Source organism: Solea solea, chromosome 18 (assembly GCF_958295425.1).
Source record: "Solea solea chromosome 18, fSolSol10.1, whole genome shotgun sequence".
In the NCBI taxonomy this organism is placed as follows: Eukaryota; Metazoa; Chordata; class Actinopteri; order Pleuronectiformes; family Soleidae; genus Solea; species Solea solea.
Window position 1 is genome coordinate 10,411,597 of NC_081151.1, and position 26,289 is coordinate 10,437,885.

The following is a 26,289-nucleotide window of genomic DNA, read 5'->3' on the forward strand; positions in this document are numbered from 1 at the left end:
CAGAACCCAGAAGTGATCCACACAAATCCTCTTTAAGGAGAAACCAATACATTTAGTTCTTGGATCTGATTATCTGCTGTCACGTTCAGGGGTTTACATTTGTAACCCAAGTGAGGACTTTATGTATTTTTATTTTTATAATATCTAAATTGTTTTTATAAAGCAGTATAGATACCATAACCTAAACCCAAATCTAACACTAACCCTAAAAGTTAGTGCTAACCCTCAAAAAGCCTTATACAAGAACATGTTAACTGCACAGTCCTCATAAAGTGTCATGAAGCGAAAAGATGAGTATTGAAGATCATATTTGATGTAAAATGTATGTTTGTTTTCTTATTTCAAGAATATCAACTCCCAAATATCAGCAACTTCCTCTTTATTGGCCGGGGCTCTACTTCTCATCCCCTTGTGAAGGTTATGTAACTGTAACCACGGCAACAGACTTTCGGAGTCACAGTATAAATTCGAGCCGTCAGTGTTTGATAAAGTTTTTTTTTTTTTCGAGAGCCGCCCTCAACACAGCACAGCTCGGAAGATTGGTGTGACATTTATGACACAGTCGAGACTAAAACAGTACAACCTACAGTCACTGGGTGGAAGGAGCGAGGTAAATGTGAACTGTGTTGGGGAGACTTGAAAAGACTGCGCTGAGCAGACGTGAAGTGTCGAAGCGTCACGTCTGCTCAGCCACACAAGAACACACCTGCCGACATTTGTCCGACTTATATAAATATTAACAGGAATGTGCGGTCGGTTTGTAACAGTGATACACATGGATGTGCTTGTGGTATGACAGTTATTTTTTTTTAAGATAAATACATGCACCAGAATATGAAAGAATATGAAACAAACTTAATTCTGAGGTATTTTGTTGAGGAACGGGAGTAAATGAGTGGTCCGGCATCATCCAGGCGAGGACACAATCAACGGATGAAACCCCTGCAGTGACTACAGCGCTAAGAGTCCTTACATTACATTTTATGGAAATCATCATATCAGCACTGATTGTGGATTCATGGTACACGCGGTGTCTCACGCGGCCTCCTGTGACACCCTGCATCTGTTGACAGGACATCCGTCTTTGTATACAACTTACACGCTGACTTGTTTTAAAGGGATAGTTCAGGTTTTTGGAAATGTTTACCACTTTATGGTTGGAAAACCTTACATTTCCCGCACCAAAGTCCACAGAGACACAAAACACTTTTTTTCCATCAGCAAGTGCTCGTTATGTTCAAACATCCTTGATTTGGTTTTACCCAAGTGGACCAAGAGCTTCTGTGTCCCCACATGCTACAAATACTAATGTTCTGTGTGGACTTTGGTGCAGGAGAGTGAAAACTTCAGTTCCCTTAATCTCCATGACAAGTGCACACACACCGAGGCATGTGCAGCAGCGCACTCTGCATAGTCAGTGGTGATAATATTAATGTGTTGATGCCACATAACATCCGCACAAACCTGAGCTATCCCTTGAATAGCTGATCTGCTCTGTTGATAATGTCCCTATGTCACATTCTCCATGATTGCATCTCTGTCATTATGTTCAATTTGTGTATGAATCCTGATTAAAAGGTTGCACATAAAAAATATGACAATCTCAAGATCACAATCTACTGGAAACCTGGTATCGTAAGTGATAGCAGGTTGGATGACACTAAATAGAATAGCAAAAAAAATAAATAAAACACATTTGCGGTCTTAGTTATGTGGTAGAACTGTTTCTTTAAATGACTACAGTTCGTCCATATATCCTGTATGCCCTGTGTACGCATACATATACAACCAAGTAGAGCACCGAGGTTTGGTCTCATGCACAATGGCTTAATGTGTGTTTTAAAGGTCCAGTGAGTAAAATTTTTTTTACCATTCGTCCATTCATATCGTGCATTTTCTATCACAAATCTTTCATAAACATTCACACACTGCCGGCACAGCCATTAGGAGCAACGTGGGGTTAAGTGTCTTTCCTAAGCCGGGAATCAAACCCACAGCCTTCAAGCTAAAAGACAACTTGCTCTACCACTGAGCTACTGTCACACCATGACGTGCTGGCCAGAGTGTGCATTTGACTTTTTGAAGCGGAAATTTTACTACATACTACTATGTTTTCTGGCATGTAAAGGCCACCGTAGTTCCCTGACTTGCATGGGAAATGTAGGAGGGGCGGAGCAGAGGAGTCCTCCAATCTCATCATTAGATGTCACTAATTCTTAAAAACTGGACCTTTAAATACAAGACAAAATGATGAGAAATATTACCTGACAATAATGTTCCTGAATTAAAACAAAAAAAGGCATTTACTGACTAAACAAAAACAAACATGGCACCATCATGAGCAAATAAAAGTGATCTTGAGGGCTATTAAGTGATCAGCTTCTTGCCTTTGTTTTTTTTTTTTCCCGTACATGTTAATAAGTGTTACCGTTTGAAACATGCAGTTTCAACAGTTGTGGCCCCACTGTTCCCGACGTTCCAGGGCGACGCGTGTCTCAGTGACCAAATGGCAGCAGAGCAGCGAGCCAGTGGACCAGCACTGAATCCTTCACCCACAGAAACAGTTCAAACAGAGAGAGTTTCCACAGCCGGAGAGATTCCGACAGCGTTATCTGCAGACGCTTCCTCCTGGACCGAGCCTTACTCCTCTTGTGCCTGTGGGTCAGGCGGACAGAAGAACAGGGGGAAAGGTCAGATACAGTCGAAACACGTATTATAGCGTTAATAGCGCGGCTCACACAGTGTGACATTCATTAGAAACTAAGAATGTATTACATTTTCAAGTACAGATAAGTCCCTCCCCTACTGTGTGACATTTTTAAAAGCTAAAAAAAAGAAACACAGTGACATTTACATTTAGTAGATTTTCACTGACTTACTTTATACTGTTATGTAAGTGCATCTTTGCACTGGAAAAACATTCTTGTTATAGCACTTTCACCCCACCTCAGTGAAGTTTTTTTTTGGTTTTTACATAAGTAAGGATCTGATGACCGAGACAGAGCACAGCTCTTTTCATGAGGGAAACCCATGCAGACATAATTTTAGGGTCTGTTCTAGGTTGAGCTTCCAATGCGGTTGGGTTTGGAATCATAAAGCCCTGGTTCAGGCTTTGTTTGGACTGAGAACAGTACCTTTACTTGGTAGGCGGGGTGTGGGGTCGACGACATTGAACACAACACAGCAGACAACAATGGAGGACATCTAGCAGCTTTTTTCCTGCTCGGTTTGTCTCAACGAGAACAGAAGAAACACCAGTTTTTTGGTCGCCCCATCAGCTGACTGTCGTGGGTGGAGCCAGACTAGCTCCACCTGGACTATACCATACCATTTTACTCTGGTACCCTAAGGGAAGGGTGCCAAAAATGGAACGGTATTAAGGCTGCAACAATTATTCGATAATTTATTCATCAATTACTAAACTAATCTTCAACTATTTTGAGAATCAATGAATAAGCTTGAGTGTTTTTGGTTTTTTTCAATAACCAAAACACACTTTCTGATTTTTTCAGCTTCTTAAATGTGAATATTTTCTGGTTTCTTTGCTCCATATCCCAAAGAAATCATTCAAACATGAGAACATCGTCATTTCAAGGTTTCAACATTTTAATAATATAATATAATATAATATAATATAATATAATATAATATAATATAATAATCACTAGTTGCAGCTCCTGCAGTCCATCAATACTGATGGACTGGGACACAATGGAGTTTTAAAGAGACTCAGGCTGTGTTTTGGTAGCACCGTAACACCTGTCAGAGTACAGAAGTTCATTCTCACAGTGAAAGACACAAGATGAGTCAGCTAAAACGAATATGGGTTGGGGTGCGAGTTGTCGGAAAAGGTTCCCCACAGAGAACAAGAGCAGCTGTGTTTACAGAGAACTGGCGCAGAGGTGTAGGAGTGAGGTGGCACCACAGGTGGCACTGGATTATATTACTAAATGGCACAACCAACACACAACACTGGTTAATATTTTATGAGGAGTGCTTATTCGGAAAAACCCCAACACTGTCAGCAGAACAACACCGGACAAAAGACCCGGAGTTCAACCTCACACCCTTTCTCTCTCTCATTTGCCACCTTAGTTTGTCTTTAGTTCTTACACACTTAACATTCGCCGATGTAAACATGTAAGTCTCACACTCACAAGACTAATATTTAGAGTTTTGTACACTACTGACTTAGTTTTTTTAAATTTATTTTAAAGGCTATGATCGCTCTGACCTGGCCAAGGCACGTATGCAGCAGCGGGACATGTTGATGAAGGACGAGGACGCGGCTCTGGTCCCTAAAGTGGTCTCAATGCCCCTCAGCAAGTCGTTGGTCTTCAGCAGCAGCAGCATCTGACGGGGAACTCGATTCAACAGCTCACTGATCTGAGGCAGGTACAGAGCTGCGTTGGTCCGTATCTCAACGTCCTGGCAAAATAGACAAGACAGACAGAGAAGCTTTCGGTTATCTGGGGAAACGGGTATACTGTCAAATTAGGCTTCGTGAATTGCTCCACTGGCATCGGATTGCTTTTTTTTTTTTTTTTTTACAGGTGTGTGCCAATGTCTAGGTTTTAAAAGCACACTTTTACTTTGTAGGTAAAATTGCAATAGAGGAGGGGGATCATTTGTATTAGATTATTTTTTTAATAAATTATCTTCTTGGCCCTAAATACGAATGATCCGATGACAAAATCTCACGTAATGTTCCCATCTGTCCACGTGTTGATATTTTTAACACAAACACTTGGTCACATGACTGAGTAGTGGCTAGCACTGTTGCCTTTATTTCACCTTTTGTCACCTTTATTTCTTTGGTTCTTCTTTCACTTTCTTGGACCATTTTTCTATTTATTATTAACCCTTTAACACCGAGCGCATCGCAGGCGACACGTCTGCACAAGTGCACTTTGCATTACCGTAATCACGCGACCGTTTGTGCTATCGGAACAATTTCTGAAAGCTGAAGAGTTGCACGTCAAAGGCCAACATGTGGTTATTACGGTAATTTCACTCTCGCTGTTGCAGGAAGCTGGCGAACCAGCGTCTTCGTCACGAGAGAGGATAGAGTTGGAAAAAGGCCTGAAGTTTCTGTTTTTGGACACCAGACAAATGCTATTTTAAATATCTTTTATACTGTTAAAATTTCAAAATGAACATGCAAAACCTGTTCATTTATAACTACAGGTTTCTTTTTTTTGTTTTTCTTCCTTTATAAATTGTTAATACACTATTTTAACATGCATTAAATTGTAAATATTGAAAGTTATTCTGGAAAAACGGGCAAAAGCACCTAAGCTTTTGAGGCTTAGGTGTTAAAGGGTTAAAGAACTATGCAGGATTTTTTGCCCTCATTTAACAGCTTCAGCGTCATTGTGATGGTTAAATGGCTTGTTTCGGGGGGTTTGGGGGCTGTCTGTTAGCGAAAATCAGTCACAGCTGCTGACCCATAGTCTGTAGAATCAGGAGGTCCAGTCATTATCCAAAGTTTTGCAGTTTTACATGAGAAAAAAACAGTAGTAGTACTGCAGGAAGCAGTACAATCTGCCACTCATCCTTATCCACAGTTTCCCTGCTGTGTTCTAACGTGACCTTCATCCGTAATTATCCAAAGATTAGACTATAGGAAGCTGCCAGGAGAATCTCGCCAGAATCTCAAGAATTCAGTGCATGTGTTGCTTTTATTGTACATTACTGATAATATCACTTCTACAGACATCTCCTGTATGCGTTTTCTAATGTGAAATTCTAACAGTGGGTAAAGGCTTCAAGCGAGTCTTCTGATCTTTTCATCTTTCCCTCCACGGTAGTTAAGTTATCTTTCCATTTTTAGTGCATTTTTGTCAACGTGCAAAATAAAATACCAAAAAAACATGCACAGAAAGAAGAAAGTGGAATGGATATGTGTTGCTTTTGATTTTAAAGATGGCTGCTCAGGTCTGCGAATGAGTGTCGGTGTCCTCCACTACAGTGTTACTTCAAAGGCCTGTCCTCACAGCACAGCTACGGGCCTAAATTATACTTTTAGTCACTGAACAAGAAAAGACTGGGAGTTTGTTACTTAGCCATTTTTGGACGGAAAGTTAAATGAGGTGGTGCACAGGCTGTGTGAGGACAGGATATCGCTGTGTGGCACTTTTACGGTTTGTTTCAGGAAGCTCCAAGCACTACTCTAAAGTTCAGGAATGTCAAAAATGACTTTTGAGACTTCAGTTTGAATTGATGGACATGAACCTGGGTTTTTGGTGTGAAAGTTGGACACCTCTTCAAGGTTGGACGTGTGGCGTCTCAGAGACAGGGTGGTTACGTGACTTGTTTTCTTTTGTCTATCATGTTGAACCAGTCTGGTCATTCTCCTCTGATCTCTGGCCTCGAGCATTTGCACTCAGAAAACTGCGAGTCGCTGGACATTCTCTATTTTTCTCTGACCATGCTCTGCAAAAACCTTGCTCAGAGATTGTGCATAATTGTGCACACATAAGGACGTAGCTGAATGTTTGCAGCACATCCCACATACCCACAATGCCCACTGTCATATTCCAGCCTCTTTTCTATAAACAAAGACCGTCAAAACCCATGTGTGTGTGTGCGTGTGTGTGTGCGTGTGTGACAGCAGCACTGTCAGAGCTGTCAGTGCACATAAACAGAGGGTTGACAGGCACACGGAGAGACAGACAGCGAGTCAACATCCTGACACGGATAAACTCTGTCTCTGCTCTCTGTCTGTCTGTCTTTGTCTCATGCCCACAGGAAGTGATGGGAACCAACATCCCTGACGCAGCAAGACGTAAGCATCTGATTTTCATACACTATCCTCTACCTACACACAAGAGGGCTGTCCAGTGATGTGATGACACGTGAACATGGCGGACACGTGCGGCACCTGGCGACAGATGTTTTCTGAGGCAGGAGCAAAAGAGTACATTTACATGCACTCACTCACTCACAACAACAAATTTGGGAGTGGTCTGTGTTGCGTGTGACATACTGGACGTTAACACCAGCTATGGACGGGATTCCTAGGTTTGTAATAAAAAAAAAAAAAAAAAAAAAAAAAAAAGAGCGACCAGTCTTAAGACATAAACATACACCATAATATGCCATCACAAACTCCCAGCCTCTCCCCCCCTCCAGTCCAAATAACAGGGGGCTGGGTGTTCTGAAGTGCTCTGCTGAGTCCTGCTTGGGGAATAACAATTAGTAGCAATTATAGGAGGTTGGTTAGCAGGCCTCACAGCTGTCAGCAGGACACAGAGACGGCGACAGTGCTCTCATTTGCATCTGAAAGCTTCAATAAGGACATATTGTATTGCGAGTGATGCGATAATAGGCTGTGCAAAAGGCAACGCAAATGCAGTGGGGGGGGGGCATTGGGGTGGGTGCCGAGGGGGGGTTAATCGGCGCTGGTGATTTTTCTTTTCTCCCCCAGTGTAGCGGAGAGTTGGCAGAATGGGTTCATTCTGCAGCCAGCAGATATTACACAACTGTAGGCTGGAGACAGAGAGAATACCACAATCTCCCGTACAGATCTGCTGTAAACGCCATTTTCAGCCTCTTAAGACAGCTGAGCATGTAGGGGTTACAAAATGTCCTGTATGGCCTATCTAAGACTGTAAATGATGGATTCACCGCGGAGGCTGATATTTCAGTTTGTTAGTAGGTTCAATCAAACATTATTGAGCTGAGTTTTATTTAATTGTGAGGAGAGGAGACACAAATGCTCCCATATGCTCAACATAGCATATGGGGTTAGGATTTATGGATACAGGATTTATTTATTTACATAAGGCAACCTAAGGCCTTATTCAGACCTAGTATTGACATGCCCCAAAGTGGATCATTTTAAATACAACTGTTCACACCTGAAATCACATTGCATCAGGGATGCTTCACCTGTGGACACATGTGATCAGACCCAGTGTAATAAAGTCACGTTTTTAACTAATCTGACTGCACAGATGTGTCTGATGTCAATGTGAAAATGACTGTCAAGGAAAGAATAAGTCAGGAGGCGTTCAGTAAAACAAAGCTCTACTCGCGCCGCTGTTACATGAACTACAATTTTAACTGTTAGAAAAAAGAAAACATTATGATCACTCATAATACTCTTGTTATTATTATAACTATTATTTAACCAGGAATTAAAACCCATTGAGATTAAAAATCTGTTTTGCATGAGTGTCCTGGCAAAGACAGGCAGCAGTATATATACAACCACTCAACCATACAGCATACACAAACAAAATAAATAAAATAAAATATACATAAAAACCTACTTAACATATACGTAACTTACTTAATAAAAAGAGTGAGGCAAATTATTCAAAAAAATCAATAAAGTGCATTTAGGCAAAACATCTGCAGAGATGTTGTGTAATTCATTTAAGAATTTGTCAAAAGTGTCCCATATTTTTGAGTTTTAGATAATCTTGTAAAAGGAGCTGCATATTTAAATGTCTTTTTTTCCCTGCGATTGAAGAAGTAACTGTCTGTACTGTTCTGATGAATGAAGGCTTGAAGATATGAGGGGAGCAGACACAAGGTAGACTTATATATTAAGATATGCCAGTGTTACTATGGCAACAAATGAACGCATGAGTGATGTTTAGTTTAGAAAAAGAAATGCTGGGAAACTGCTGCAGGGCAGAGGACCCCCGCTGAGAAGTCTGTCTTTCATGCGTCCTATGTACGGATTGCGTTCATACAGCTCAAGATTGTGGTCACATACGTCCTCAAACCACCTCAGAGTGTGGTTTCTGTGATCAGATCTGAGGACACATTCAGGAAGCATTGAAATGTGGTCTAAGTGTTGACACAGGTACTATATGTGCTTTTGCTGGAAGTCCTATTTTATAACATTTAAAAAACAAACAGTAGTTTTGTTGTTGTCCTGTGGAAATGACTGGAACAGTCTCAAAACTGGGACATTTTTAGTCTTGCGGGTGGAAATTTAATGAAAATCATGAATTAAAACAAGTCAAACCACCACCTGGTTGTAATCTATTGTAGCCTGGACTAATTACTTTGTTTTTGGTGTTAAGAGAGGCATTCATTAAAAATAAACATGGCTGCATGTGGAAAAAAAAAGGCATAAAAACAGCCAAAGCTCTAAAAGCACTCAACATTTGCTGCCGCACATGACTGCATTAACACTAATGGAATGCCTCCTCACTTGTTAGAAGCAGGAGTTAAAAATGATCCATGCATTAAGTGGATAGAAGGGGGGGGGGGGGGGGGGGTGAACGGCAGAGGGAAGATGAGAGGAAATGTCAGACAGAAGAAATGGGGAAAAACAAAGCAGATGAGTGGTTGTGGTAACACAAGCGTCTCAAAATGACTTAGGAACTCCAGGGTGCTACACAATCAACAAGTGTGTTCAAGCAGAGGACAGAGTGGATTCAGCCTAATGTGTGCGTGTGTGAGAGAGGGGGAGAGAAGAGGGGACATAAATGACACACAGATGGCCTACATTGATGGAAGTGCTTTCATGTCAGCTAAAGTGGCAGACAGAAGGAGCCAGAGAACACACCTCACTTATACACATTCTCACACTGGAATACCATTATGCTAATGAATGCATCAAATTCCATAAATAATGTGCAAAAACCCAACTTCTTTGGAAAAAGGCAACGACAGATAAAGCTTCTAAAGCCGTTTGTCCGTGGAGCAGCTAACGGCGGGTCGCTTTAATCACACTGACCCCAAACGCAGTTTCATGGCTGGAGCGTTGAAGCGGTGACTGTGTGAACCTATACACCACCTACACACATCATCAAGGTAATACACTCCTTGTACCCTGCTATATGGTGAGTGTACAATGACAGAAAGGGCTGGCCCAAGCCTTTATGGGGACCTATGCTGAAATTACAGATGTGTTATTTACATCAAACCAGTGTCACTCGTGTTTTTTAACCTTTAGAGAGCAGTAAACACTAGAGTGCCTGGTATTAATTTGCACTTATTCAAAGTGAGGCACTAAGTGTGGTGATGCTGAAGTTGAATTAAACAAATAAACCAGTTTAACCCTTCGTGCTCACACCGCGTTTTTTTTCCAGAGTATGTGTTGTTGAGTCAAAGTTATGATTCATTTTATATCACATTTTTAGCAGCAAAAGTCACAAAATAGACTTTCTTTGTGTTCATAAAAACGAGCCAAGTGAACTTTGAACTTTGACGTATTTCATAATTTCACAAATTCAATCCGATTTTAAACATTAGTACTTTTTGCTCAGGTGTGTTTATGTAGTTGGCGAAAATGAAATTTGTTTTTCATCAGATTGCCTATAGGTTGTGCTGAAAAAAAGGCATAAGACATGTTATACTGCATATTCTTATAGCCTCTGTATATACTGCATATTTAAACATAATAATGGAAAAAAGCAGCCAAAACGCTCTGAGTTGTTGATTTTTAAAACTTAGAACAGATCTGCAAATGTGCACCAAATGAGCAACTCCAAAATTAAACCAAATAACTGATCAGACTCAACACCATTTACATAAATATATCTAAAGATATCTAGATTTCTTTAATATGTTAAAATGTTTTTTTTTCTGATATATTTTCTCTAAAAGAACACAAGGCTACACTTAAAGCATTTGTTGACACACCACATCAGGCTTCGGAATTGGGCTTGTAACCAGTTAAAATCCCTGGACGGGTCAAGTGCCCCTGAGCAAGGCACCCCATCCTCATTGCTCCCCGGGCACAGAGAAGTGCTGCCTACTGCTTCTGTGCCCAGCTTGTTTGTGTTCACTACTGGTGTGTAAAAACGCATTGGTTAAATTCACTATCACTAATTAGAGTGTTTGCGCAAAAATAATAAATTCTAATTCTAGTGTAATTAACGGTCCTTAAAAAGTTTATAGACTCATTAGCAAATATGAATTGGCTCAAGCTGATCACTTTTTCTTGGAAGGAAAATCTAAGTGACATACCCCCCCCCCCCCAAAAAAAAAAGCCAGACAAAATGTTCTGTAAGCAGTGACTGTCTCCTCCTGCTGTTTGTTGTAATTTAAATCAGTACCAGTAATTATAACAGCAGGAAACAAGCATTAGTATACAACCAGACACATATTATGAACGGTCATTAAAACCTGCATTCACCATGAGAAATGTTTACATCAAAAATATCGCTATCTATTTCTTAACTTGAACAGTTCAACTCAGAAACTTGTAAAGAAACACAAAGACTGAAGATATTGTACAGCACTAAAAGTTAGCCTCCCGTTGCAGTTGTGATTAATTGTGCCGCACTAATCAAAATAAAATAAAATGCAATTTAGTTGGGGAAAAAACTTCCAGACATAACGTGCAGTAAGTGTTGCATGGAGCTAAACAGATTATAAACGTTAGATACTTGCAATTGTTTTGTCGTATGTCGACGGGGAAAACTTGGGGAAAGAGTTCCAGAAGTACAGCGACTCCAAGCCTGTGACTACTTCCAAAACTCAGTAGCCAATCAGCAGGCAGCTTCCTAAGGCCCGCCCATGGTCAGAATTGCAAACAAAAAACCACTCCGCAAAGAACAAATCAGGGAGCGAGAAGAACAGGTGTAGTTTCAAACAATAAAATACAATATTTTTGAATGATTAAATCGATATTTTATGCATTTAAGTGTTGTTTGAAAATATTAAACCAAATCTAATTCCATAAAAATTCCATGTTTTCTATTTAGTTTCTGGTTTCTAATTGTTTTAAAATGTTTAAAGGGAGTGCCCTTGAATAAAGTTTAATAAATCAAACTAAATATCTTTAAGTTCTCCTTCTTACATTACAACGTATTAAACTGCTAAATTAAACCCCATGTAGCTGTCGCTGAGGGTATTGTTTATTTATTTATTTTTTGTTGTTTTGATGGTTTTGTGTATGGATGTTTTTGTTTATGTAGTTGACGATGTATATTGAGTTGTGATTATGATGACCCCTGCTGGTCATGTGATGGGCGCACGGAATGGTGGGAAAAATGTGCAGTCTGTTTTTTGGAGCTACGGTATATGAGCGGAGTTCGACCGTGGAGCCTTGGCAGCTCCTGGTTTTCTGGTTGGAAGGCGCACACGGTAAGAGTGTGGTCTTTTTTTTGTGCATTTTATATTTGTTTTGTATGTGTGATAAAACTGATGTAGAGAAGCCATATTTATGTTAAAATGTGGTTATGTTATGTTTTGTGTTATTTCAGTTTTTCACGGTGTTTGGAGCAGTGTAAAGTGTAAAAGGAAGACAATAAAGCTCAATCAAACATCCGTTGGATCGTGGTTTTTCTGACCAGGAAGAAAAGTATTGGGAGCAGCTACAGTGAAAAACGTGACCCACCTTTGAAAAGGTGTCCACGCGAAGTGAACGTGTTCATGCAGTGGAACCCGGAAGAAGGAGAAGCGATCCACGAAAGAAAACGACGTGGACAGCGGGAGTAAGGGCAACGAGGTTCGCCAGCCTTCCTGTGAAGATCCGAAGGACTGCACCTCTGAAGCATTCTCTACGCATAGTAGGCCTGTGTGAGGACCTCATTTCCCTCTGGCATTCATCCAGCGCGACACCGCGAGCGGCAGACCAGTGCGAGCAAAGCGCAAGAAGATGACGGCGCTGCAGATGCTACAAGAGGCCACAGGGTAGCAGCAGCGTCACATGAACAATTCAGCTAACGAATATTATTGCAAAGGACAACAGGTCAGACTGTATATTTTCCATTGTGTTTTTGGTTGATTGAACTGAATGTTTTTTACACTTCAAGTTATTATTAGAAAAGAAAAAAAAGGACTTACATTTTGAAAAAGTGTAAATTTAACCGAAATACGTAACGTGTTTGCATTTCATATTGAGTGTTTTCATGACAGTTCTGTATTGTTGTAAGCCGTCATACTAGTGTAACAAAATGGAACAGTTCGGACCAGATACTTTTGTACTAGAGGGAGTACTAGAGGCTCTGGAAAAAGAAAAAGAAGAGTTAGAGGAAAAATTAGAAACTGAAATTGATGAGTCAGAAAGACAGGATATTGAAGAACGCATAGCTGAAATTAATACAGATCTTCAAATCCATAAAATAGTGCTCAAGGAGCCAGCACCTCAGACTGAAGGAACAGTGAGGCGATCAGAAAGAAAGAAGCATCCTACAGAAAAGGGGCTTGAATACATAAAAGAGGAGAGTTCAAAAAAGGAAAAGAAGTTTATGTTTACATATGTCAACTTCAAGGCTGAGGTTCAGTATACTAGGACTAAATTAAAGGAAGAATGCTCTAAAGCAGAATTAGGTGAAATGATTCTAGCTTTAAGTAAATATGAGCCAATACTAAAGCAAGAATATGAGAGTTTGCGCGTACTGACCACACCATCTCCAGATATCAGGAGAAGAATGGATAGCTGCACTTCAGTGACAACAGAAATTATTTCACTCCTGAAAATACGCTACTCAGAAGCAGATAAAGAGTTTGATCCAGAGACTGTGAAAGAAGGACTCTTGAAATTACTCCAAAGAGAAGATGCCAGGTCAATTTATGGCTCAACTGTGTCAAGAGCTGCAGGGAGTAGTCTGCAAGGTAGTCAGGTGTCACTAAAGAAGGCAGAGGTGGCAGCGCGATTGGCGTCAAAACGTGCTGAAGTTACCAGGGAAAAGGAAATATCTGCACAAAGGAAAGAAGTGTTGGCACAGCAAGAGAGGTTAAAAATTATGGAGGATCAAAGGGATCTTGAGGCCATGGAGGCTGAATACAAGGTGTATGCTGAAGAGGAATCAAAATTAAATGCTGAAATAGGAGATACTAGAGAAATATTCCCAATGCCTCCCCGTCAGCTTCCAATACAGCATAACCGCATATCATGCATTCAGGCTTCCCAAGATCTCTCAGGCCCGCTAAGCTCTGAAAGCAAAGTAGCACCAACATCGAATGAAGCCACGCTAGTTCAAGCCTTAAAAGAGTCCCTGGTAATGACTAGACTTCCAGCACCAGAGCCATTCACGTTTACAGGAGACCCACTCAAATTCACTGAGTGGCGCACTAGCTTCAAAGCCTTAATTGAAACAAGTTGCTTAAACCCAGCACACAGGCTCTACTATTTGAAAAAATACATTAGTGGAGAAGCGCTTTGTGTGTTAGAAGGGACATTCTATCGGAGTGACGAAGAAGCTTATACACAGGCTTGGGACGCCCTGAACAAACGTTATGGCCACCCCTTCGTTGTCCAAAGAGCATTCCGCGGGAAGCTGAGCAACTGGCCTAAAATTGGACCAAAGGAATCTCTGAAATTAAGAGAATTCAGTGATTTCCTCATCTCATGCAAGAACGCAATGCCTCACGTAGCTGGTCTAATGGTGTTAGATGATTGTGAGGAAAATCAAAAACTGCTACAGAAGCTTCCTGACTGGTTAACAACCCGCTGGAATCGACATGTGACTAAAGCATTAGACGAAGGGAAATTATATCCTGGCTTCAAGGAGTTTTCAGGTTTTGTGGCAGAAGAGGCACGTATTGCGTGTAACCCAGTCTCATCTCTTCATGCACTGAAACATATAGATGAGAAAACTGATAAGGAACAGAAGCGTCCCAAGGCCAACTCTCTGGTGACAACAACAAAGGTGCACCAGAAGGAAAACTTCACTAAGAAGAGCTCAAGCCAATCAGAGGGTTCTACAGCCAACCCTTCTGCCTCTCAAACCAAAAGGTTCATAGAATGTATCTGCTGTCAAGAAAATCACTTTATTTACAAATGTGGAAAATTTGCAGCAATGCCTCTAGAAGAGAAGAAAAAATTTGTCATCAGTAACAATATGTGTTTCGGTTGCCTCAGAGTAGGTCATGTTGCCAAAAACTGTCGAAAGAGGGCTATTTGTAACATCTGCAGGCGGAATCATCCATCTCCACTCCATGAGGAACGAGCTCCAGGTGAAAGACAAGAAGTACCACCGCAAAAGGAAAGTTCTTCCACTAACTTATGCAGTGTGAGAAAGAACAGTGGTGATCGCACTTCAATGATTGTCCCAGTGTGGCTTTCTAGCACAGCTAAGAATAGCCGAGAAATCTTGGTTTATGCATTACTAGATACACAGAGCAGTAATACCTTCATAGACCAAGATGTCTGCCAAAAAATCCAAGTGCACACAGAACCTGTCAAATTAAAGCTGTCAACAATGACTGACAAGAGTTCAATAGTGAATTGTCACAGAGCAGTTGGATTGAAGGTGAGAGGGTATTGTTCAAAAGAGTGCATTGAACTACCACCAGCCTACACGCAGGAATACATCCCGCTGGAGAAAAATAGTATTCCAACTCGTGATACAGCATCAAGATGGGTTCACCTTCTCAGTGTGGCCGAAGAGATGCCAGATTTGTTGAATTGTCCTGTAGGACTACTGATTGGCTATGACTGTGCAAGGGCTCTGAAACCAAAAGAAGTGATGTCAGGGGAAGAGCATGAACCCTATGCAGTCAAGACGGCGTTGGGCTGGAGTATAGTTGGAGCCACTATGCCTTGCACTAATACAAGAAATGAGACCGGATTCTGCCATCGCATTTCTGTGAAAGAACTACCACCCATCACACCCACCTCTGTGATTAAGGCATTAGAGATGGATTTTCTGGACACAAATCCAAAAGACAAGACAATATCGCAAGAAGATATTCAATTTCTAAATGTTTTGAATGAGAAAATCAAGCACAATGAAGAGGGACATCTAGAGATGCCTCTGCCATTTAAAGCGCGTCCTCAGCTTCCAAGCAATAAGCAGCTTGCTACAGTGCGTCTAAAGCATTTAAGAAGAAAGATGGAGAAGAATCCTAAATACAGGGAGGATTACATTAAATTCATGGGCAATGTTTTTAGAGATGGTGATGCAGAGGAGACAAGTGTGGTCCCTGAAGAAGGCAACATATGGTACATTCCACACCATGGGGTGTATCACCCTAGGAAGCCTGAAAAAATAAGGGTCGTATTCGATTGCTCCGCCAAATTCGAGGGCACCTCTCTGAACGACCACCTGCTCACAGGCCCAGATTTAACGAACACTTTGACTGGAGTCCTGTGTAGATTTCGACAACACAAGATTGCAATCAATTGCGATGTGGAAAAAATGTTTCATCGCTTTCACGTCAGCCCAGAAGATCGGGATTTCATGAGGTTCCTGTGGTGGGACAATGGGAACACAGAAAGTGAGCCCAAGGAATACCACATGCGAGTGCACATATTCGGTGCTGCGTCATCACCGGGATGTGCTAATTATGGCATGAAACACCTTGCCAGTAAATATGAGAAGAGCCATACACTGGCAGCAAGTTTCATTCGCAAGAATTTTTATGTGGATGACGGGCTGGTCAGTGTCAATTCGGTTGAAATAGCCAACCAGCTCATTACTGAAGCGAGAGAACTCTGTAGTAAGGCACAGCTGCGTTTACATAAATTTGTCTCCAACAACAGAGATGTTTTGAATGCAATACCAGAGAGTGAACGTGCTAGAACTGTGGAAGATGTAGACCTGAACTACAGTGAGCTTCCAATACAGAGTGTACTGGGAGTAAAGTGGAACGTTGAGAGAGATGCATTTTCATTCAATGTCGTCCACACAGAAAAGGCAGCCACACGGAGAGGAATCCTATCAACAGTCGCCAGTGTTTATGACCCACTGGGATTTCTTGCTCCCTACCTCTTGAATGGTAAAAGAGTGCTGCAAGAGATGTGCAAACAGGGTATGGGATGGGATGAACCTGTTCCCCCTGAACTAAAGTCAAGATGGGAAGCATGGCTCCATGACTTAGAGAGTCTTCAAAAAATTGAAATTCCAAGGTGCTTCATTCCTGAAACTCTTGGCACGATCCAAAAAATTGAGCTGCATCATTTTTCAGATGCCAGCAACAACGGCTATGGGCAGTGCTCATATATCAGGATCGTTGCAGATGAGCAAGTGCACTGTACATTAGTAATGGGTAAGGCCAGAGTGGCACCCATAAGGGTTGTCAGCATACCCCGACTTGAGCTAACAGCAGCTACGGTGTCTGCTTCTGTTAGTAATACCCTCCGAGAAGAACTGGAGCTGGAAATAGATCAAGAGTTTTTCTGGACCGATTCACAGGTGGTGCTCGGGTACATTAAAAATGAAGCCAGACGATTTCATGTATTTGTAGCCAACCGTGTTCAGAAGATAAGAGACTCTACTGATCCTAGTCGATGGTTCTATGTTGAGACGGGTCAGAATCCAGCAGACCATGCATCTAGAGGTCTCAAGGTGGCAGATCTTCTAGAATCAAGTTGGCTGAGAGGACCAGAGTTCTTATGGGAACCAGAAATTTTTACAGATCAAAGAACACCAGAGCTTCTTGTGGGCGACCCAGAAGTAAAGGTCTTAAAAACTGATACTGTTGAACAGGACAGCTTCTTGAGAAGGCTGTCAAGAATTTCTGATTGGAACACAGCCCTCAATGTCATTGCTCGGATCCAAAGACTGGCACATAAAGACAAAGCTGGACCCATCAGTGTTGAGGAACGAAGAGAAGCTATGCTTGTGCTCATCAGAGCAGCACAGAGAGAGGCCTTCGAAGTAGAACTCAAATGGTTTAGCCAAAAGTCCATGAAATTGCCAAAAACTCACAAGATGCATCAACTTGATCCAATATTTGAGAATGGATTGCTCAGGGTAGGAGGCAGATTAAGAATTTCTTCTGCATCCCTGGAATTAAGGCATCCAGTGATTTTACCTAAGGAAGGCATTGTCACACAGCTTATACTTGACCATTGTCATAAGAAGACACAGCACCAAGGCCGAGGGCAAACATTGAATGAGCTCAGAGCCAATGGTTTTTGGATATTAGGTGCTAGCAAGTTGGTGGCCAAGTATATTAAGAACTGTGTCACTTGCAGAAAGGTTCGTGGGCCGACAGAACAACAACGTATGGCAGACCTGCCCAGTGACCGAGTTGAACCCTCTCCTCCGTTCTCATACGCTGGGATTGATTGTTTCGGCCCTTTCTACACCAAACAGGGTCGTAAAGAACATAAGAGGTATGGTCTATTGTTTACATGCCTCAGCTCTAGAGCCATCCACATAGAAATGTTGGAGGACCTCACCACTGATGCATTTTTAAATGCTTTGAGATGCTTTATAGCAATCAGAGGAGCAGTAAGACAGATTCGCTCTGACCAGGGTACAAATTTCCTTGGAGCAAAGAATGAATTGAAGAAGGGTCTAATGGCTCTAGACAAGGACCGGATTGTGACTTTCCTTGCAAGAAAGCAGTGTGACTTCCTCATGAATGTTCCTGAAGCAAGCCACATGGGGGGCATTTGGGAACGCCAGATACGGACGGTTAGGAGCGTCATGAGCACTGTTCTGGCACAAGCTAATGGAAGACTTGATGACACCTCATTGAGGACATTTTTCTATGAGGCTATGTCGATTGTAAATAGTCGTCCGCTCACCACAGACACTATCAGTGATCCTAAGAGTGTTGAGCCTTTAACGCCTAATCATTTGCTCACAATGAAGTCTATTGTGCCCCTCCCACCACCAGGCAATTTTGTAAAAGAAGATTTATATGCCAGAAAACGGTGGCGTAGAGTGCAATACTTATCGGAGCAATTTTGGAGCAGGTGGCGCAAAGAATACCTGGCTAACATAAGCCTGAGACAGCGATGGCATGTGCCCAGACGGAATGTGAGGGTGGGAGACGTAGTTATTGTCAAGGAGGACAATGTTCCCAGAAACGAATGGAGACTTGCCAGAGTGGTCGAAGCAAGGAAGGAGGATGATGGTTTGGTGCGCAAGGTCAAAATTCAAATAGGCCACAGTAAATTAGGTAAGCAAGGTGAACGCTTAACACAACCAACCTTTCTTGAACGTCCAGTTCAAAAACTAGTGGTGCTAGTTGAGCAGAATACATAGGCTAGTATCACAATAGCGTTTAGCGCTGCTGTTAAGGGTTAAGCTGTTACACAAAATAGGTGTGATAGTTATTTTCTTATTTGGGGAAAATTACAAGATGTATTTCATTGGTTTAACATAGAGGTAACATAAATCTTTGTAATTTTGGTGGCAGTGTAGCTGTCGCTGAGGGTATTGTTTATTTATTTATTTTTTGTTGTTTTGATGGTTTTGTGTATGGATGTTTTTGTTTATGTAGTTGACGATGTATATTGAGTTGTGATTATGATGACCCCTGCTGGTCATGTGATGGGCGCACGGAATGGTGGGAAAAATGTGCAGTCTGTTTTTTGGAGCTACGGTATATGAGCGGAGTTCGACCGTGGAGCCTTGGCAGCTCCTGGTTTTCTGGTTGGAAGGCGCACACGGTAAGAGTGTGGTCTTTTTTTTGTGCATTTTATATTTGTTTTGTATGTGTGATAAAACTGATGTAGAGAAGCCATATTTATGTTAAAATGTGGTTATGTTATGTTTTGTGTTATTTCAGTTTTTCACGGTGTTTGGAGCAGTGTAAAGTGTAAAAGGAAGACAATAAAGCTCAATCAAACATCCGTTGGATCGTGGTTTTTCTGACCAGGAAGAAAAGTATTGGGAGCAGCTACACCCCAATATCTGACAGAAAAATTGCAATTACAAATTGTCCAGCCCTACTTGAATAGAATCTACATATTAATACATGTAAGAACAAATAACATTAATTGTCCTCACTGCCAATATGGACTGGGGTGAAGACTATAGAGGGCCCTCGAGGAAAATCAGGAGCAACTGAGAAGATTAAACTAAAGAGCAGTAAGCAGTGGAGGCAGAGCAGAGCAGCAGACAGGAAATGAAGAAAAAAATAAAATCACTGAGCTGTGAGGAAACTGAAGGATGCACACATGAAATCACAGTGCCATTGCTTTTATTTCGCTCTCACACTCTCTCTCTCCCTCCCTCTCATGTAAGAACAAAGAAAAAGACATCTGCATTAACATATATAACCTCACAGATGTGCATGCATGAGGGAACATGAAGAGAACCAGAGCTTCACACACAGCACCTGGGGCCAGGAGAGTCAACTACGACTTCATTTCTAGTCTTGTATATTAAATGAAATGATTCAATGCTGAACTTTCACTATGAAATACAAGAGTGCAAATGTGAACATGAAAAAAAAAACCACATTTTTTTTTGTCTACATAGTAGAGGGCTGATGATTTAATTTCATTACATTTCAATTTGATTCATTTCCCTAAATACAGCACTAGACCTCTCAGTGCGAATGTTTACTGAGTCAATAAAACTGTCATGAGTAAATGGACATAAAAGGCAGCACTGGCCGATGTTGATAGACATGTACATTGCATTAATTATAGTTGTGTTATTTACACCCATGGTTCTCAAACTGTGGTACGTGTACCACCACTGGTACCCGAGCTTCCTCTGGCGGTACATAGAGGAAAATCAGAAATACTGTTCTACTGTATATACCAGGTTATGTGATCGGAGTGGAGCTGAGGAATTTAGACCGGAGTGCGTAGAAAATGAAACAAATAACAAACAAAAAAAAGAATAAATTAAATAAAACCAAATAACTGAACTGAATATATAGATTTCTTTAATATTGGGGGCAGTTTAGTCCCGCTTATGCCTTGGGCCGGCTCTGATGAAATGTATTGATCGCATTCCTGCTCCCCACAGTACTCAATTGATTTTCATTTTAGCGCCACCCTCAGGGTTAGCGTCATTTTTAACTACATGATTGTTCTCTAACATGACCACAGGCTGCAACAGAGACTCAACAGCACTTTGAACGTGTCGTCACGCAGATACATGTCCATGTTTACGCATGACGATGCAACCGCATGTGATCTTGTATGGATTGTTTTTCCAATCTCCGAGTAGTTCACTGTGACAGTACTATTATTACCATTCTGTTGGCATTTCTGTCTTGATTCCGCAAATATATCCATTCCATTTTCAGAAAGACCAAAAAAAGACACATGGACTTATGCGTGCACAGTCCCGTGCCCAAATCTGCCTGAACCAGCCCCTCATGTTGGAGGAGATGGCACTCGGCAGCAGACTGTTGTGTAGTTCTATTGCCAGCTTCAAAATGTTGCATAAGAGAGGTATAAATAAACTCCCTCTTCAGAACAGATGGTATTGTGGAACCCCTGTGAGTAAAATAGATACTAACACACACAAACAGTTTTTTGGTGAATTCTAAATAATCTTAGTTTGGAGGAAAAACCTAGTAACTCTAAGATTAGCCATGGAAAAAAATAATGAGAAAAGTTTTGTTTAGTTGCAATGCCTGAGAATACTGTACTTGAAGTCCAAACTATGCCATGCTGACTGTTCCCAACTAGTGCTGACTGAAGCAGACTCTGCCCAACTGTGAATTATGGGTAAAATCTTGTACTGTGTCCCCAGCTTTACAATTCCAAGAAAAGACATCCAGGCTCTTCCTTTCTTTCTCTTTCTCTTCCAACAAACACTGTTGTCATGTGCTATTTCTGATACAGAGCTTTCATTATTAAACACTGTCTTGCAGACAAAGCCACAGATTGTTGAGACATAGGTAAACGTGACAGCTTAATGTCATTAGTAATCTCAATATTCCATTCTAAATAAAAGTAGATTAACTAATCTTATTAACACTTAAATAGTTGGTAAATGTTTCAGTCTGGTCTGCAGGATACATGTAAATGCCAGTAAACCTTAAGTGTTCTGACATATTCTTTTTGACAAAGAACATCCTTTAAAAAGACCAAAGGATCACATTGGACTGTCAGGAACTGTTTTTATGTTGTTTTTTTTCACTCACATCTTCAGTTTTTAGGTGAAATTCATAATAACCTCTGAAAAAAGTCACCCAATGAGGAAGTTACCCAATGATTTATTATTATTTTAGGGTCACTTCTTTATAATCTATACATTATCAATCACTTTCCATTGTGTATGCTGATGACACACATCTGTATATGGCTGTTTCCCAAATGTATTCATTTTGCATGTTAGCATCTGGATGAATCATATTTTCATAGCTCAACCATGACAAAACTTAAGATTTTTCTCCAATATTCCAAGATTCAGAGAAAGACAGGGGTCGTAAAATGTCCATCTTCTTTTCCCAAGTCAGTGGTCAGCAACTGGCGGCCATGAGCCCAGAAGATGAATGAGATAAATGATTTGCCTATATTCACAAAAACTAATTCAGTGCCCTTTCTTCTGAAAAAAGACTAAATGAGTCAAAGAGCCCCTAGCCTTCAACTCAGAGCAAAATCTGCCTTTGCTCACCTTAAAAAGTGTGACCCGTGTGTCTGTGTAAAAGTGAGTCATCATACCTCAGACTGGGTGACGGGCACGGCACTGATACCAGTGTTGACTGCAGTCCAGGAGCGAGCAGTGAGCACACAGGCAAACAGAGGATACAGATCTCCAGCTCCCAGTCTGCGGCTGTAACGCTCCACCTTGGGCATGTCACCATTGATAAGAGCCTGCCACAGTTGACAGTAGTCCAGCCTGAAGTCTGGCTGCAGGATCTGGAAGACAGTGAGAGAACTAGTGATCAGGTGCATTCTTATCAGAACATCTGCTTTTACTAATTGATCGCATTTATATATTTTGTATGTGTTGCCTTTGTTGGCATAGTCCAAACCATTTAAGAAGTGTGAAACAGCAAGGTTAAAAAGAGTTGTGCCATTCAAAGTGCATTTTAATAACATTATTTGCACAGTATTAGCAACCTAGACCTCTACCGCGCCATATAGTCAGATACTGCAAAGTAGTTATTCAACCTAAACTGCCTCTGTGTCAATTTATGTATTTCCGCTTCAATATTGTGAGTTCACATTTTTTTTCTTATAAATTATATTAAAAAGGCTTAATGAAGTGTGTTCTGTAAGTTTTTGCATATATTTTTTAATAATGCACATGTTGACATGTTGATCTTATGGTTAAAAAAAATAAATATACAGTTTGCTGCTTCTCTGTTTACATTTTTTTAGTTAAATCATACAGTATTTAATTGCCAATACAGAACCAGTGTGCCATTTCCAAAAAAACTACACAATGTGTAATGTTCTGCTGGTAATATTACTGGAAATGAGAGTGTGCATGTGTGTACATGTATATGTGTGTGTAAGTGGATGTGACTTCAAAATGAGATTTGAAATCATTAGGAGCAAAATGGTGCTTTTATGTTTGTGTGCGTGTGTGCGTGTGTGTGTCAAAGATGAAGGAGTAGCATATTTATTACTACATTCTCTTTATGAATACTGGAACAGGCAATCACCAAATTCCTGTCAGACCTGTGGGTGTTTGTGAAAGCAGGTGTGCTATTCAGAAAGTGTGTGTTCTCGTATTTGTTGCCTCTTTAGGACCTTTTCTGGACCAGTAGTCCTCATGGAGACCAAAACCTGGTCCTGACAAGGCAGAACCTAATTTAACCAGGAGCTGGTTAAGTTAGGGCTAAAATTTGAATTGTGGTGGGGTTTAAGTTAGAGATGTAGGGAATCAGTGCAGTGTCCTGAAAAGAATAGCTGTGCAAACCTGTGTGTGTGTGTGTGTGTTTACACAACATGAGCACACATACAGTATATGTGCCTTAATAATTAAGGCTGAGGTGAACCAATCCAAACACAGCACACTGCACTCTGCTAAGAACAACATCAAATGGGCTGTTTATCAAAAAGCTTTTATCGTGCTGTGGCTCTAATGAAAATGTGTGTGTCTGTCTCTTACAATGTGTGTGTGGCTGCCATGTGTTTTTTTTTTTGTGTGTGTTTTTTTTTTACGTGCATCTTGACTGTTTGTTTGCAGCTCCACCTTTACACTCAAGGCCTCCGGCAGCAACATGAAAAATGGGTTGCAATATGAGAACAAATGGTATTTTCTTTATGTCTGGCAGGCTGGAGATCTCCCACCTGATACAGGCCGTGATCAAGCAGGACAATCTCTGTCTTCTTGTGCTGAGGACACTTTCGGACCAACACGTTGCCCGGGTGTGGGTCACAATGGACAAAGCCGTGGACGAAGATCATCTCACTGTACATCTTACCCAGATTCTCTGAGATCTGTTGATAATACGACAGAAAAGTGTCAACAGAGTTCAAAAACATCCCATCCAGGCTCATATACAGTATAGAACAAATAAAACAATCTATGGGGGAAAATGTTAATTATAGCACTTTTCAAACTAACCAAATGCAATTCACGTTTATATTTTGATACTGATGCATTTGATAATGGGAACAAAAAGAGGATTAAGACAATAATAACATATAATAACATCCCATGTTTTGTCAATCGCTTGTGAAGCACTCTCAAGATAATTTTTTTTTTACAAAAACATTAATGACTTTTTCCCTTTCCCTTTTTCCTGATGTTAGATTTATTCGGCCCCTTCGACAGGATTAAAGTTGTACACCCAAATAAGAGGAAGTCAATAGTTCACTCTTAAGTGCCCTTTGTCAACAAGCATATTCACGGTATCGCCTCTTGGAGCTTTGACTGACACTTTTAATTAGTTTAACTGTGTCAGTTCACTGTGCACTCCTCATTTGCAGTGATATAATAAAGCCTCACACAAGAATTGTGCCATTGCACCACCTAATGCTTATCTCAATAAACCGACACTTATCACGGAGCACAGTGGATGGAACACACAAAAAAATGTATTTGCTGAAAATTTAGCTCAACTTTACAAATGATTTAGACAGAAACACAATTGTACAAAGATGTGTGTGTGTGTGTGTGTGAGAGAGAGAGAGAGAGAGACAACCGCATTGCACTTTAGTCAATATTCTATTAGTTTGTGGAACTTGTGAGGCAGCGTGTATGTGTAGAGAATCAGGCATTACCTCATTGACATTGATGCCGTGTTTCTTCATGTAGGCTCTGTCATTGACCTCTCCGCCCTCAGCGAACTCCATGGTCAGGATCCTCTTTGTAGAAAGATCCCAGTGGATCATGGGCACCTTAAGGCAGTAACGGACAAAGAATACACATATATATATAAATAAATGGATAAATGGGCCTTAAGTAGACACTCACCATTATTAATTTCCAGTCAGTAGTTGTGTAGCAAGTAAGTGAAAAGTCTTTAATGGAATTTCTAATGTTTTGATAATGGACTGCAAATAAGACAGTAATGGTGGATGCAAAGTGCCATACAAACTTGTTTGATTTGGTATCCCAAGTAACGGTTGATATAGATGTGTAATTAAAACTACTTAAAGTGAATTCCTTATTTCATTTAATTTGTTCATTCGTTCGACCGTCCACACCGAGTGACAGCACAAAATAATCAAAAAATATCCTCATACGTTATATGTGGACGTTTCTCATGTCGTCCTCCCACTGAAATATTACTGATGTAATAATATAATATAATACTGATCATTTGTTATCAATAGTTACAAGTGTTTTTCAGATGAAGAGAACAGACTCGGTCCGTTCACAGATACGCCGCAGAAACCCCACACATTAACAGGTAGTCTGGTTGATAATCTGGATTAGATTCAGGTCTTTTTTTACACACTTGGTCCTATTCTGCCCTCAAAAGATACGAAGGCCAGTCAGTTTTATATGTAGTTTTATACAACTACTTCAGGTTTTGCTTTGCCTTTCACAACTGTATTTTAGCCGTTTGAGTTTTGCCAGAGAAAGATAACATGTCATTGAACCAGGAGCCTAGATGATCGTGCAATGCCTGCTGCTCATGGACAAAGAATGGTTTTGTCCACACAAAAAAACCCAAGACACATCAAAGGGCAATTTTCTACTACCCAAAAAAAACACTTAAGTTTTCCTCCAATTTGCAGTCCAAACTGAAGGCAAAGGGCTTCATTAGGACCTCACTTCAGGGCTATGCCAAAGTAAAAAAAAAAAACAGAGAGGGAAAAAAAAAGAAAAAGAAAACACATCAATAGTACTTTGCCACACAGCATGCTGCAGAATAAGAAAGAACGTATATCGTTCTACTCCTCTCTCCCTCGCCAAATGTAATCAAACTACTTTACCTGGAATGACGAGGATTTCATGCTCATGAAATATGAGGATAAATGTAATACATGAATAGCAAAATGAAGAACAGTGAAATGCAAACCAATGCTTTTGACATGAAGCACAATTAAATAGGTAAAAACCTTCACCATAATATACTGTAAAGATCAATGGTACAGGTTAAAAAATAAAAAATAAATAAAAAAATAAAATTATTATAATAGCATTTAAAACAGTGGGCTGATAATAACACAAACTTAGAAAATAATGTTCTCTGTCAATCTAATCACTGAATTCAGAGGAGGATCAAAGAGGCAATTCTCTAGGTAGGAAAAACCCTGAGAGCATGAAACATGAACAAGAGATGTAACAGACGAACATACATTTTTTCATTTTTGGC

General features: G+C 40.7%; 2 protein-coding genes across 2 annotated transcripts in view; one reads left to right on the forward strand and one right to left on the reverse strand.

Annotated features, from left to right (window-relative positions):
* Window positions 1-309: 309 nt before the first annotated feature.
* Window positions 310-26,289, reverse strand: part of adck1 (aarF domain containing kinase 1) — a 70,563-nt gene continuing 44,583 nt past the window's right edge. Inside the window, exons 7-11 of the mRNA XM_058616004.1 lie at window positions 24,746-24,862; window positions 23,810-23,959; window positions 22,229-22,426; window positions 4,235-4,428; window positions 310-2,655 (exon numbers count right to left, since the gene is read on the reverse strand). Of these exons, the coding sequence (XP_058471987.1) occupies window positions 2,496-2,655; window positions 4,235-4,428; window positions 22,229-22,426; window positions 23,810-23,959; window positions 24,746-24,862 (819 nt within the window). The 3' untranslated portion in view covers window positions 310-2,495. The remainder of the gene's footprint in view (window positions 2,656-4,234; window positions 4,429-22,228; window positions 22,427-23,809; window positions 23,960-24,745; window positions 24,863-26,289) is intronic.
* Window positions 17,502-19,486, forward strand: LOC131445137 (uncharacterized). Its single transcript, XM_058616005.1, has 2 exons — window positions 17,502-19,267; window positions 19,387-19,486. Exon 1 carries the CDS (start codon window positions 17,550-17,552, stop codon window positions 18,858-18,860), a length of 1,311 nt encoding a protein of 436 aa, XP_058471988.1. The 5' UTR covers window positions 17,502-17,549; the 3' UTR covers window positions 18,861-19,267; window positions 19,387-19,486.